Source organism: Macaca fascicularis, chromosome 20, assembly GCF_037993035.2.
Source record: "Macaca fascicularis isolate 582-1 chromosome 20, T2T-MFA8v1.1".
NCBI classification, from domain to species: Eukaryota; Metazoa; Chordata; class Mammalia; order Primates; family Cercopithecidae; genus Macaca; species Macaca fascicularis.
This window is the reverse complement of record NC_088394.1, coordinates 15,711,072-15,726,722: the sequence shown is the minus strand read 5'-3', so window position 1 is coordinate 15,726,722 and position 15,651 is coordinate 15,711,072. Positions and strand designations below refer to the sequence as shown.

The following is a 15,651-nucleotide window of genomic DNA, read 5'->3' as shown; positions in this document are numbered from 1 at the left end:
TTCACCTTCCGCCATGATTGTAAGTTTCCTGAGGACTCCCCAGCCAGGTGGAACTGTGAGTCAATTAAGTCTCTTTGCTTTACAAATTACCCAGTTTCAGGCAGTATCTTTATAGCAATGTGAAAACTGACCAATACATCCTTTGAGACAGATCCTGTTACTATCCCCATTTTATAGATGAGAAAACTGGAATTCAGAGAGGTTAAGTAACCAGCCCAAGATCACACAACTATTATGAAGTGGTAAAGCCAGGATTCAAATGCAGGCAGAGCTCCTGCTCTCCAACATTACATTAATATGCCCCTATATTAACCTAGAAATCCTTCTTGAGCATTCAAAGAAAGTCTTTCTCTGTGAAGCTACAAGTCTTCAAAACAGAAAGACTCTTCCTGCTGCATTTTTGTGAATGTCTTCAACTTCCACTCCAGTTTGACCCTGAAGGCACTTTGAAGTGATGAGATGTAGTCCTCAAGCTTACAGGAGGAATGTTTGTAATGGAAAGGGAAATTAATGAGCCAGAGAACAGAATCAGTTCTAAGAAACACAGAGACATGTCTAGTTGACATTAAGCATCTATATCGATGGCAGCTTCAACTAATCCTGGGAAATTAGGAAGGCAGCAGAATTAAGTCAACCTGTGCTGGGTTCAAATCTCAGCCCTACCACTTATCAGTGGAGTGACATTGGGCTAATTGCTTAACCTCTCTAAGCCTCAGTTTCCTCCTCTTTAAATAGAGCAATAAATGACTCTATTATGCCTCATCTCATAGAATGTTTTGTAAGGAGTGGAGGATGCATGTAAAACATGCACAGAGTGGCTCATAGGAAGAACTTCATGTATGTTGTTTCTTATAATCATTTTCTTTATTTTTATTTATTTATTTATTTATTTATTTATTTTTTTGAGACTGAGTCTTGCTCAGTCACCCAGGCTGGAGTGCAGTGGCGTGAACTTGGCTCACTGAAAGCTCCGCCTCCCAGGTTCACGCCATTCTCCTGCCTCAGCCTCCCGAGTAGCTGGGACTACAGGTGCCCGCCGCCAGGCCTGGCTAATGTTTTGCATTTTTAGTAGAGACAGGGTTTCACCGTGTTAGCCAGGATGGTCTCGATCTCCTGACCTCATGATCCACCCGCCTTGGCCTCCCAAAGTGCTGGGATTACAGGCGTGAGCCACCGCGCCCGGCCTATTTTTATCTTTTTAGACACGGTCTCACTTTGTTGCCCAGGCTGGAGTGCATTGGTGCAGTCATAGCTCACTACAGCCTCAAACTCCTGGGCTCAAGTGATTCTCCCACCTCAGTGCCCCCAGGAAGCTAGGACTACAGGTGCACATCATCACACTCAGCCAATTTTTATTTATTTTTTTTGTACAGATGAGGTCTTGCTATGTTGCCCAGGCTGGTCTTGAACTCCTGGGCTCAAGCCATTCTTCTGCCTCAGCCTCCCAAGAAGCTGGGATCGCAAGCGTGGGCCACTATGCCCAGCTAACTTCTTTATTTTTGTTTTTGTAGAGTCAGGGTCTTGCTTACTTTCTGTCTCTATACAATAGTTTACATTTTTAAAATAATTTCATGTCAGTGGACTCATACAGTATGTACTCTTTTCTTTTTCTCGCTTCTTTCACTCAGCGTGATGATTTTGTGATCCATTTATATAGTTTATTTTTAGTCCGTTCCTTTTTACTGTTGAGATGCATTCTGTTGTATGGTTATACCACATTTGGGTTGTTTCCAGTTTGGGGCTATTCCTAAAAAAAGCTGCTATGAACATTTGTGTACAAATATTTGTAGAGACACGTGCTCCCATTTCTGTTGGGTAAATACCCAGAAGTGCACCGTCTGGGTCATATGATTGGTGTATGCTTAAATTTTGAAGAAATGACCAAGCCATCTCCCACCATGTGACATTCCCACCAGCAAGGCATGAGAGTGCCAGTTGCTCTATATCCTCTCCAGCACTTAGTATGATCAGTCCTTTTAGTTTTAGCCTTTCCAGTGGCTGCATAGTGATATCTCACTGAGGTTCCAATTTGGTTTTTCCTAACAATTAATGGTGATTCCACGTAAGTATTTCCTTCTACTCTTTCTTATTAAGGCTCAGCTCTTCGGGAAAGTTTTCAGAAGGCCCAGGGTTGGCTAAGCCCCTCCTCTTTGCTCCATTAGCTGCCCTGCTCCCAACCCCCTACTTACTCACACACCTCTATTAAATCAAGTTTACCTTTTTATGTGCCTGTTGCCATAGCTGTAAAGCCAATAATATAATAATTAACATTTACTAAACACATACCATGTACTGGCCTCTGTATTGAATGATTTCCAATCTGTGTCTCAAGGAATTCTCAGCTATCCTAAGTAGAAACTATTACTGTCACTGTTGTACGGTTGCAGAAACCAAAGCTTAAGAGGTGAAATAACCAGGCGTGGTAGCTCATGCCTATAATCTCAGCACTTTGTGAGGCCAAGACAGGAGGATTGCTTGAGGCCAGGAGTTGAAGACCAGCCTGGTCAACATACCAAGACCCCATCTCTAAAAAAATTTTTTTAAAATTAGCCAGGCATGGTGGTGTGCACCTATAGTTCCAGCTACTTGGGAGGCCAAGATGGGAGGCTTACTTGGTCCCAGAAGGTTGGGGCTTGCAAAAGCCATGATTGTGCCACTGCACTCCAGTGTGGGCAATGAAGCAAGACCCTGTCTTAAAAACTGACTTTGAGAAACTTCCTCAGATCTATATAATTCTTCATGATTATCACTGAGAACAGATAAAGACAGCAAAAGATTGCGATGGGGAAAAAATGGTTAAATAATTCATTCGAAGTCCAGAGCCAGGACAAGGCAGAGCCAGGCCTCAAAATAAAGGCTCTCTTGAAAGCCCACACTTACAACCAATACACTAGAAACCATCTGTTCTTTAATGGCAGGGCCACCATATACTCATACTATGAGGCCAGCTCCTCCCACCCAGCCTGGCACGCATTTCTTAACAAATATCATCTGCTAAACAGAGCTGAGCCTTCATACTGCTATCATCAATAACATTTAGTGACATGTATTCATCACCATGCTTTCCTGGCATTATTCTCTTTAATTCTCAGGAGATTAAAGGCATCACTATACCCATTTTACAGATGAGGAAACTAAGGCTTAGGGAAGTTAGCCAATTGTCCAAGAGCACAGTGCTAGCAAGCAGAAGACGGAGAAATGGACCACAGTACGGCAGGGAATTTCTTAAGGGTGGGGTCAGGACCCCTCTAGCTCTGTTCCTCTAAAACGAGTGAAAAGGAGGTGCTCACAACAACTGAATAGTGAAGACATGAATGGATTGTATGGTAAGCTTCTTTTGGGGAACTTGTGAGTCAAGTACTAAAAGAAGGCTTTTACCTGTGCTGGCTTCCACCCAACCCCAAGCCCATTCACATAAGTGAACCAGGCAGTCCTAGGATCCATTAAGCCAAGGGGAAAGAAACAGGAAAAAAAAAAGGCTGGTGCGTGGACCCTGGCCTTTGGAATCTCCACCTCTGTGCCTAGGGCAGACAGCTCGCCTGAAATCCCCTTCTCTACTCTCTTTCCCTTTCAAAACCCTGTTTATCCTTCAGGCCCAATACAAACACCCTCTTTGCTGTTGGCCTGCAGGTCCCCAGTGAGAGCCAACTTCTTCCCTAATTTCACACTTTTTTTTTTTTTTTTTTTTTTAGAGAGAGTCTCGCTCTGCTGTCCAGGCTGGAGTACAGTGGTGCAATCTCTGCAACCTCTACCTCCCGGGTGCAAGCAATTCTTGTGCCTCAGCCTCCCGAGTAGCTGGAATCACAGGTGTGTATCACCACATCTGGCTAATTTTTTGTATTTTTAGTAAAGACAGGGGTTCAGCATGTTGGCCAGGCTGGTCTCGAGCTCCTGATCTTAGGTGATCCTCCTGCCTCGGCCTCCCAAAGTGCTGGGATTACAGGCTTGAGCCACCACACCCGGCCCACACTTGTACTTTTCCTTTAGCATGTGTTTCATTCTATTGCTTTATAAGTTGCGGTGGATTTTTGTTTGTGTTTGTTTTTTGAGATAGGACCTCACTGTCGCCCAGGCTGGAGTGCAGTGGCACCATCTTGGCTCACCGCAGCTTCCGTGCCCCCCAGGCTCAAGCGATTCTTTCACCTCAGCCTCCCAAGTAGCTGGACCCACAAGCGCACCACCAGTTCATCTAATTTTTTGTATTTTTGGTAGAGACAGAGTTTCGCCACATTGCCTAGGCTGGTCTCAAACTCTGGGGCTCAAGTAATCCTCCCCTCCTAGGCCTACCAAAGTGCCGGGATTACATGTGAGAGCCACTGCGCCCGGCCTGTGGTGTTTTGTTTTTTTTTTTTTTTTTTTTTTGAGACAAGATCTCAGGTCTTGCTCTGTCGCTCAGGCTGGAGTCCAGTGGTGCAATCTCAGCTCACTGTAACCTCCGCCTCCCCGGTTCAAGTGATCCTCCTGCCTCAGCCTCCAGAGTACCTGGGATTACAGATGCACGCCACTATGCCTGGCTAAGTTTTGTATTTTTGGTAGAGATGGGGTTTCACCATATTGCTCAGGCTGGTCTTGAACTCCTGACTTTAAGTGATCCACCCACCTCGGCCTCCCAAAGTGCTGGGATTACAAGTGTGAGCGACCACGCCCGGCCCTGTGGTGTTCTTCAGAGCTGTGTCTCTCACTCTCCAAATCTATGAACCTTTTAAGAGTGAAGCCTGGGATTCTGTCTTATTCCATCTCTAATCGCTACAGCGCCCAGCACTGAACCAGGAATAACAGACAGTGGATAGGAACATCCAGAGGTAGAGAGGGCTTAGAATCGGGTTCCAGCCCTACCACCTAGCTGTATGCCTTTCAGCAAGTTTCTTAACCCCCTGAAACCTCGGTTTCCCCATGTTTAAAGTGGGAATAATAATTCTCCCTACGTCACAGGGCTGTTAGGAGAATTTAATGAGCTCAAGCGCATAGCTAAAACTCACTGAATGGATATTATTATTAATATGTGTTTAATAACTAATCAGTCCAAGAATAGGCATGATTAATTTTTTTCTTCAATTAACACATGAGAAGGAAACTCTTACAAAAATATAATGTTATGAACAAGGTTATGAGCAGACATTACCCAACTGTATAAATAACTGGGCTTGTTCAAAGTACATCCTAGATACTATCATATTCGTAATATTTATATCCCTGCTATCATAGTTTTGCAATAATTTACATAGTTGCCTGTCGAGACAGTGCAGAATCGATCCCTCTCCTATCTACTGCACGTCTCTGGTGCAGTCTCGGCTCACTGCAATCTCTGCTTCCTGAGTACAAGCAATTCTCTCACCTAGCCTCCCTGGTAGCTGGGATTATAGGCTCCCATCACCACACCTGGCTAATTTTTGTATTTTTAGTACAGACAGGGTTTCACCGTGTTGGGCAGGCTAGTCTCCTTTTTTTTTTTTTTTTTTTTTTTCCTTCTTGAGACAGTGTCTTGCTCTGTCACCCAGGCTGGAGTGCAATTGCGTGACCTCAGCTGACTGCAACCTCCGCCCTCCTGGTTCGAGTGATTCTCCTGCCTCAGCCTCCCGAGTAGCTAGGATTACAGGCATGCGCCACCATGCCCCGCTCACTTTTGTATTTTCGGTAGATGTGGGGTTTCACCATGTTGCCCAGGCTGGTCTCAAACTCCTCACCTCAGGTGATCCACCCGCCTGGGCCTCCCAAAGTGCTGGGATTACAGGTGTGAGCCACTGTGCCCGGCCTCCCTCTCCTAAGTCTTAACCCGGCGCTTGATCTTCCAGAGGACAGCCCATGGGGCCCTTGTCACACCTTTCACACTCAAGGAAATTGCGACCACTTCTCCAAAATAAAATTGATTAGGAAGGAATCATGGACTATATCAAATGCTGCTTGCATTGATCATCACTTGCCCCGCTATGGACTTATCTAGTACTCAACAAACATGACCTTTTAAAAACAAAACGAGGCTGGGCTCAGTGGCTCTTGCCTGTAGTCTCAGCACTTTGGGAAGCTGAGACAGGCAGATTGCTTTTGAGCCCAGGAGTTCAAGACCAGCCTGGAAACAGAGTAAAACCCCATCTCGACAAAAAATTCAAAAATTAACAGGGCTGCCGGGCATTGTGGCTCACGGCTGTAATCCCAGCATTTTGGGAGGCTGAGGCAGGTGGATCACTTGAGGTCAAGAGTTCGAGACCAACCTGGCCAACATGGAAAAACCCCATCTCTACTAAAAATACAAAAATTAACCAGGCATGGTGGTAGGTGCCTGTAATCCCAGCTACTCAGGAGGCAGAAGAATCGCTTGGACCCAGGAGGCGGAGGTTGCAGCAAGCCAAGATCACACCACTGCACTCTAGCCTGGGCAACAGAACGAGACTCCATCTTAATTTTTTTTAAACGGGCTCTAGTGGCACACACACTTGTAGTTCCACCTACTCAGGAGGCTGAGGCGGGAGAATCCCTTGAGCCCAGAAGGTCGAAGCTGCAATGAGCCGAGATCTCACCACTGCACTCCATCCTGGGTGACAAGCGAGACCCTGTCTTAAAAACAAAAAACATAACAGTTCATGTTAGTCTCTGTGTTAAAATTGGTCAGCAGTTTCTCTTGCAATGAGAATAAATTTCAGACTTTTTGTTTTTTAATCACGACCTAAAAGGCCCTACCTAGTCTGGCTCCCCTCTGCTTCACCTGCCCTTCCCCCTGACTCACTGGGTTCTAGCCACCCTGGCTTTCTGTTTCTTCCTCTAGCACACCAAGGCCTTTACGTTTACTGCCTGGATTCCTGCTATTTATACAGCAAAATGTCACCTCCTTAGAGAAGCACTTCCTGAACACCAAATGAAAAGTATCCCTTCCCTGTTAATTCCCATGTAACACTTATTATGACCTAAACCATCTTGCTTGTTTGCTTATGTCTTATTTGACACCTTTACTCTCAACCCAGATCTTAACTTCCCCTAAATAGAATTACGTGGGAAGGGACTTTGTTGAGAAATCTCAGGATTGTACCTGCAGCCCCTAGAACACTGCCTAGCACTTGTAAGGCACTCAGTACCTATTTATGGAATGAATAAATGGGATTTGGGGAGCAAATGATGGTCATTTTTCACTTTTTATTTTCATATTTCAGATGAATTCAAATTTTTATAAAGTATATGTATTACTTCTAGAATCAGAAAAAAAGAAATAATGCAAAACCAAAATAAAATAATAAAATGAGCATATGTAACCAAACAGAATAGTTTAAACCCTTCCCTGAGAGTCTATTATATAGATTGCCAACAATTTGCATTATTTCAGTCTCCACGCTGAAACGCTGGCCAGTTTAACAATCTGCTTGTTAGTCAGTACACAACCTTGAACTTTAAAATAATAGTCATCTCCCCTGGGCTTATGGAAAGATTGCAGTTTGAGCTTTCTTTTTTTTTTTTTTTTTTTTTTTTGAGATGGAGTCTCGCTCCGTCGCCCGGGTTGGAGTGCAGTGGCCCGATCTCAGCTCACTGCAAGCTCCGCCTCCCGGGTTTACGCCATTCTCCTGCCTCAGCCTCCCGAGTAGCTGGGACTACAGGCGCCCGCCACCTCGCCCGGCTAGTTTTTTGTATTTTTTTAGTAGAGACGGGGTTTCACCGTATTAGCCAGGATGGTCTTGATCTCCTGACCTCGTGATCCGCCCGCCTCGGCCTCCCAGAGTGCTGGGATTACAGGCTTGAGCCACCGCGCCCGGCCTGAGCTTTCTACTTAATTCCAATCTCCTAATCACAGAGCATTTATTTCTACCACTATGCTTTTGTTGATTTTTTAAATATTTTATTTTATTTTATTTTATTTTTTGAGATGAAGTCTTGCTCTGTCACCCAGGCTGGAATGCAGCGGTGCAATCTCAGCTCACTGTAACCTCTGCCTCCTGAGTACAAGCAATTCTCTCACCTCAGCCTCCCTAGTAGCTGGGATTATAGGCACCCATCATCACGCCTGGCTAATTTTTGTATTTTTAGTACAGACAGGGTTTCACCGTGTTGGGCAGGCTGGTCTCGAACTCCTGATCTCAAGCCATCCAGTCACCTCCTGAAGTGCTGGGATTACAGGCGTGAGCCACCACACCCAGCCAGTTGATGCTATTACCTCTCCTGGCATTCCCCTCTCCCGCCCCCATCTCCTCCACTTCCCTTGTCCAAAATCTTGATCATCCTTAAAGACACATTCAAATCTATCAAGAAATGGCCACAGCAGCAGGCAACTGTGTTTCTGAAAAGCTCTGCGCTTTTTCAAAAGGCACCTTGTCTGCATGTCTCCCTCAATTAATTACAGTTGGTTGAAAGCAGTATTTTTATATATCTAACCACACTGAAATGTCACTATACATTTTCCAACTGAGTGGGGAAAAAAACCTTCCTGCTAGTGGAAAAACGCTGTCGAAGGTGGTTGGGAGCAATTACTTAGAATCTTTCTCAAAGGAGAAAATACTAGATCGTTTGTAAGGGTGCAGAAGCCTTTCCCCACGTGTTCCCATGAGGAAGGCAATATGTACAAAATCATTAACTAGAATTTACTAAGAAATGGAAGCAATGAAAAGCTGTAACTGGCGAGCTTGGAATAACCTCTGCAAATACTGCTGGGGGCCATCCTCTTCTGTCCTCCTATGACAGCCATTCAGCCTTGATTGAGCGCTTTCAGCATGCGAGGCCCTATGCTAAATGCATTATATACATATCTCATCTAATCTTCCAAGAGTCCCAAGTGCGCATTACTACAATTATCCTCATTTCACAGATGAGGCAACTGACACACAGAGACATTGAGCAATTTTCCCAGGGTCACAAATCTACAAAGTGACAGCTGAATGAGGCTGGTTTGAACTCATTCAGCCTAACTTCAAAACATTCCTTCTTTGCTACTCTGCTATAGTACATTACATATCTTTTATCTAAAAACTATAGTTGAAATTTAAAATAGCAGTCAACACAACCTTAACTAAAAAAGACCAGTTCTGCAGTCTCCCTCCCCTCTTCAATTCTGTTTAATTTACACCTACTCAGTGTTTAACATAAAATATTTAAAAATGTGTGGAAGTTAAACAGAGCACGGCTTCTTTTTAAGGGCCCTCTTCTTTTCTCCAGCATTTCACGCGTTACAACATTGGCATGGCAATTGTTATGCCATAGAAACAAAAGCACTAATGTTCACACTTCATTAATAAATAAATGGAGGGCCCAGGCTTTATAGAATGGATACATAGGGCCGGGCGCGGTGGCTCAAGCCTGTAATCCCAGCACTTTGGGAGGCTGAGACGGGCGGATCACGAGGCCAGGAGATCGAGACCATCCTGGCTAACACGGTGAAACCCCGTCTCTACTAAAAAATACAAAAAACTAGCCGGGCGCGGTGGCAGGCCCCTGTAGTCCCAACTACTCGGGAGGCTGAGGCAGGAGAATGGCGTGAACCCGGGAGGCGGAGCTTGCAGTGAGCTGAGATCCGGCCACTGCACTCCAGCCTGGGCGGCAGAGCGAGACTCCGTCTCAAAAAAAAAAAAAAAAAAAAGAATGGATACATAGATACCTTGAGAGTTGAAAGAGTGTTCCAAAAAAGGTTTAATCAAACACCCCCTGGTTGCAAACAAGAGTCTAGGCTGGGCATGGTAGCTCACACCTGTAATCCCAGCACTTAGGGATGCCGAGGAAGGCGGATCACTTGAGGCCAGGAGTTCGAGACCAGCCTGGCCAACATGGTGAAACCCCATCTCTACTAAAAATACAGAAATTAGGCATGGTGGCGCATGTCTGTAATCCCAGCTACTCAGGGAGAACTGCTTGAACCCGGGAGGTGGATGTTGCAGTGAGCTAAGATTCTGCCACTGCACTCCAGCCTGGGCTATAGAGCAAGACCTTGTCTCCAAAAAAAAAAAAAAAAAAAAAAAAGTCTTGAAAATAAAACTTGACAGATTCAGGTTTCAAAAGTTAGACTCTGGATCCGTATTTTAAGAATTTCAAGTTTCACCAGGAGTGGTGGCTCACGACTGTAATCCCAGCACTTTGGAAGGCTGAGGTGGGCACATCAGCTGAGGTCAGGAGTTCCAGACCAGCCTGGCCAACATAGTGAAAACCCCTCTCTACTAAAACTACAAAAATTAGCTGAGCATGGTGGCAGGTGCCTGTAGTCCTAGCTACTCCAGAGGTGAGGCAGGGGAATCGCTTGAACCTGGGAGGCGGAGGTTGCAGTGAGCTGAGATCATGCCACTGCACTCCAGCCTAGGGGACAGAGTGAGACTCCATCTCAAAAAAAGAAAAGAAAGGAAAACCAGATTTGAGGATCCACACAACTGCAGATCAAGAGCTGTTCCTCTTGCCTTTAACTAGGAAGCAAGACTCAGAGGGTGAGAAGGACTTTATACCAGACTTTTTTTTTTTTTTTTTTTTGAGAAGGAGTCTCACTCTGTCGCCCAGGCTGGAGTGCAGTGGCGCCATCTAGGCTCACTGTAAGCTCAGCCTCCCAGGTTCACACCATTCTCCTGCCTCAGCCTCTCCAGCAGCTGGGACTACAGGTGCAACCTGCCACAGCCTGCTAATTTTTTATATTTTTAGTAGAGATGGGGTTTCACCGTGTTACCCAGGATGGTCTCGATCTCCTGACCTTGTGATCCGCCCACCTTGGCCTCCCAAAGTGCTGGGATTACAGGCGTGAGCCACCGCACGTGGCCTTATACCAGACTTTTAACAGTGTGCAACATAGGACTCAGAAGTACAAAAATTTCAGGGTTGAAACTGCTATAAATTGGGTGCTTGCTGCAATTTTCCTGCATGTTTCAAATTTTTTCTCATAAAATGGTAAGAATATAAAAGGCTGTAAGAGCAGTATTAGAGAACTGACCAATATTTACATAATTCCTTGCAGAGTAAAAGCAGGTTCTGTCTATAAATGTCGTACAGTAACAGAATGGAAGTGAACAGTGTGTATTAAGCACTTAACCTTGAGTTCTATATGTATCATCTTATTTAGTATTCACAATAAAACCATAAGGTAGGTACTATTATCTCTATTTTCAGAAAATGAAGGCAGAGTGAGGCTCAGCAATACTCCTAAAGTCACATAGCCAGCAAGGCACAGAGTGAGGATTTAAAGCAGCACTCGTGTGAACAGCTTCTATTGTGCATGGACCCAGCATTTTTTCAAGGCCTCTGTGCGCTTCAGAGACTAACAGGGCTGCCATATATTTATAAAATCACTGAGCATGTTCTGCGACCGTCTCAATAGACTTAGGAAGTTTTCTGAAACAGCAAAAGCAATAAACCTTCATGTTAAAAGCAGGCTCTGTGGTCCAAGAGACGTGGGTTCAAATCCTGGTTCTGCCACTTAACTGTCAGATCACCTAACAAGTCCCAGTTTTGTTTTGTTCTTTTTATCTATGCAAGGGGAGTCTTAGTACGGCAGGACGTTGTCGTGGGGTCTAAATGAAATGATGCATTTAAAGTTCTCAGTACATGGTCATCTAGCAATAAAAGGCAGCCATTGTTGAGATTATTTTGAGCTTGTAAGAAACGGAGACTCTCATGGAGATACAGAGTAGAATGATGGTTACCAGAAGCTGGGGAGGGCACTGGGAGGTGGGGACATAGAGATGGTTAATGGGTACAAAAATATAGGTCGACAGAATGAATAACATCTGGTATCTGATGGCACAACAGGATGACTACAGTCAACAATGTACTGTACATTTTAAAATAAAGAGGCCGGTTGTGGTGGCTCACGCCTGTAATCCTGGCACTTTGGGAGGCCAAGGCAGGCAGATCACCTGAGGTCAGGAGTTCGAGACCAGCCTGGCCAACATGGTGAAACCCCATCTCTACTAAAAATACAAAAGTTAGCCGGGCATGGTGGCGAGCACCTGTAATCTCAGCTACTCTGGAGGCTGAGGCAGGAGAATCACTTGAACCCAGGAGGCGGAGGTTGCAGTGAGCCGAGATTGTGCCATTGTGCTCCAGCCTGGGTGACAAGAGCGAAACTCCATCTCAAAAAAACAAACAAACCAACAAAAACTAAACTAAAAGAGTAAAATTAGTCACACAGCTGGGCTTTTTTAAAAAAAGGAGTGTAGTTGAATTGCTCATAACACAAAGAAAGGATAAATGCTTGAGGTGATGGATGCCCCATTTACCCTGATGTGATTATTACACATTGTATGCCGGTATCAAAATATCTCATGTACCCCATAAATATGGACACCCACTATGTGCACTTAAAAATTAAAAAAAGAAAGAAACAGACCCTCAGCCCTGACGCCCTGATGTTAGGCCAAAACACCAAGTCATTGGGTCTTGAAAGGATGAACTAGAAAGAAGGATCAAGGTTAAAAAGGGAGGAAAAAAAAGAAAAGAAGGAAAGAGGTTGGCAGCACTATGACATCCATCCTAGCAGATGAACCTCTAAGACATTCGACTGTGATTTCAACTTCAACCCGTCAGAATCAGAACACAGTTGAGCCCTTCTAGGAAGATTTTCTAAACCCATAATTACAGGTATAGAGAAAGGGAGCGCACACACAATTTTCTACCAGGTGAGGACAGAAGAAGATCACATTCACAATACTTTAGCCCTACATCGCTCAGAGATCCGTGCTGGGGCAGAGCGCGGAGCAGTGACCCAGAGCCGAGGCAGGAACCTGCAGGGTCCGTGAGAAGGACGAGAGGGCCTTTCCTTCCCAGCCTGGTGGGCAAGGCATGTAAGAGCAGCAGCTCTGGGGAGCCCCTGGGTTTGCAGGGACCTCCAGTGACCCTGGAGCCCCTGACGCTGCCTCTACACTTTGAGGACAGGAGTTTCAACTATTGTATCCTATTAATGAAAAACAAAAATCCTTCGTTTACTTAGAAATGTTGACATCCAAACACTGCAGAGAGAACCAGTAAATAAATACGGCCGGTCTATTTCGAAACTGCCTTCTGGGGTTGTACCCAAGCAGACTTTAATTGAGTCAAGAGAGAAAGGAGAACGGCGTGTGCATGGTTCATCTTCTGACCCTCTCGCCGCCGCAAGCCTTCCACCCCGACCCAAGGAAGGCGGGGGGAGGAAAAGCTGGGAATTTCAGGTGTACCCCGAAACCTCACCCAGTGGGGAGGAAAGCAAGCAGAAACCCAGCGGACACTCCCCCCTCTCCGGGGACGTGGGCGCTTTCCAGGATGGTCCTGCGTCTCCAGCGCCCTGGCGCATCCCAGGCGGAGAGAGGATCCTCCTCCCTGGGCTGTGGGAGAGACCAGACTTTCCAGGACCAGCTGCGAGCTGACGGATCCGGGACTCCTAAGTCCAGCCCAGGCTCCTGCCTTAGCTGCCTGGCCACCTCCCAACCCTCCCAGTGAGGCTCAGTCAGGAGGGTCCCCGCTTTTGTTCGCGGGGAGAGCGCGTCGCTGCGCAGAGCTGCGTATCCCCTCCGCTGCCAGCCCCGCTGCGGGGGCGCTTTCCTGGGTCTGCTGGCGTTCCTCGGGCTCCCGCGACCACCCGCTCAGGCGCACGGATCCCCAGCTGTCCCCGGCCCCCCGCCCCAGTACTCACTTCTCCCCAGTCCTTCCGTTTTCCATGCCGTCTCCTCCACCGCCCCATAGCGCCTCAGAGGCTTCTCGGCTTCCAGATGGGTGGACAAAGATTGCTTTAACTCCATCGCTGATCCCCGCGGCCAGGTCGACGGGTCTCCCTTTACTCCATCCCCGCTGCGGGCTGCAGGGAGGGAGGTGGCTGCAGCCAGCAGCGTTTTAAGGGGCTGGGCGCCCGTGACACGGCTCCATCTCTTCCGCCGCCAGCTCCGGGGAGCGCCTACTGGTACCCAGGAGGGGGAGGGATGCAAGGCACATGCGCAGTGGAGGCTTGGTGGGGAGGCCTGGGGGCTGGGTAGGGAGACAGAGGGGCAGGTGATAACTCTAAGAAGAACAACAAACACAACAACTAAAATAAAACCAACCCAAAGGAAGTGAGAACAAGGCCCCTGCCTATTCCAGAGCCCCTAGTGATGCTTGGCACGGGGTTGGCACTGTGGGCGGCTTGCAAGCTGTCAGCGGGCTGCAGGTTTTGAGTGGTATTGGTGAGCCTGTCTCTATCTGTAGGCGATGGATCCATCTTTCTGGGGAGTATGCAGGGGCGTGAGTGTGGACCTAGATCTATGGGTTCTGGGCTTGGCTGATTGCGTTTCTGTGAGAATCTCTGTCGTGTGCATCTGTGTATATAATTTGAAGTGGGACAGTGGATGCCTATGTCAGTTCCATATGTGTTTGCATGCACTTGGGGGAGAGAGAGAGAGGAAAATATTTTGTGGCCGGGCGCGGTGGCTCAAGCCTGTAATCCCAGCACTTTGGGAGGCCGAGACGGGCGGATCACGAGGTCAGGAGATCGAGACCATCCTGGCTAACACGGTGAAACCCCGTCTCTACTAAAAAATACAAAAAACTAGCCGGGCGAGGTGGCGGGCGCCTGTAGTCCCAGCTACTCGGGAGGCTGAGGCAGGAGAATGGCGTAAACCCGGGAGGCGGAGCTTGCAGTGAGCCGAGATCGCGCCACTGCACTCCAGCCTGGGTGACAGAGCCAGACTCCGTCTCAAAAAAAAAAAAAAAAAAAAAAGAAAAGAAAATATTTTGGACACAGGTATAGCAGAGCTGTTTGGAGCATGGGGCTTTACTTTCCAGAAACCCCAGAGGTTTATCTTTAAAATAATAAACAAAAAAAATCCATGGCAGTGGCTGCGCACGGTGGCTCATGCCTGTAATCCCAGCACTTTGGGAGGCCAAGGCGGGTGGATCACTTGAGGCCAGGAGTTCGAGATTAGCCTGGCCAACATGGTGAAACCCCGTCTCTACTGAAAATACAAAAATTAGCCATTTGTGGTGGTGAAGGCCTGTAATTCCAGCTACTTGGGAGGCTGAGGCAGGAAAATCGCTTGATCGTGCCATTGCACTCCAGCCTGGGCAACAAGAGGGAAACTCCCATCTCAAAAACAGAAAAATGAAAAAAATAAAATGATATCCCAGTAGGAAACAGGGAAAGAATAAGAACAGGCATTTCATGTGGGCAGAGGAGGAAGGACTAAGGTGAGAAGCTGCTCAACCCCCTTAGTAATAAGGAAAATGTAAATAAGAATATATCATCCGATAGGCAAAAACTTTAAAAATCTAACAATCATGTGTTGTAAAAGGTGTGGATTTTTTTTTTTTTTTGAGACAATCCAAAAATGCTGGGGTTACAGACGTGAGCCACCATGCCTGGCATAATTTGAAGTCTTATCTAACGCTAGTGGGAGTATAAATTGGCACAACTAATTTTTTTTCTCTCTGTCACCCAGACTGGAGTGCAGTGGCACAGTCTTGGCTTACTGCAACCTCCACCTCCCAGGTTCAAGCTGCTGAGTAGCTGCGACTACAAGCATGCCACTATGCCCGGCTAATTTTTTGTATTTTTAGTGGAGATGGGGTTTCACCATGTTGGCCAGGCTGGTCTCGAACTCCTGAGCTCAAGCGATCTTCCCGCCTCAGTCTCCTAAAGTGCTGAGACTACAGGCATGAGACACTGTGCCTGCAGTATGAATGTAATGTTTATTGTTCTCAGGTATATATGTATAGCTCTACAAATTATATATAATAGCACTATTTAACATTTTCTTATAATTTATG

General features: G+C 46.4%; 1 protein-coding gene across 1 annotated transcript in view; it reads right to left on the bottom strand.

The window, feature by feature from the left end:
• The window catches only part of BMERB1 (bMERB domain containing 1), a 170,688-nt gene extending 156,869 nt beyond the window's left edge, over window positions 1-13,819 (bottom strand). Inside the window, exon 1 of the mRNA XM_005591321.5 lies at window positions 13,550-13,819. Coding sequence (XP_005591378.1) covers window positions 13,550-13,655 — 106 coding nt within the window. The 5' untranslated portion in view covers window positions 13,656-13,819. The remainder of the gene's footprint in view (window positions 1-13,549) is intronic.
• Window positions 13,820-15,651: the final 1,832 nt, after the last annotated feature.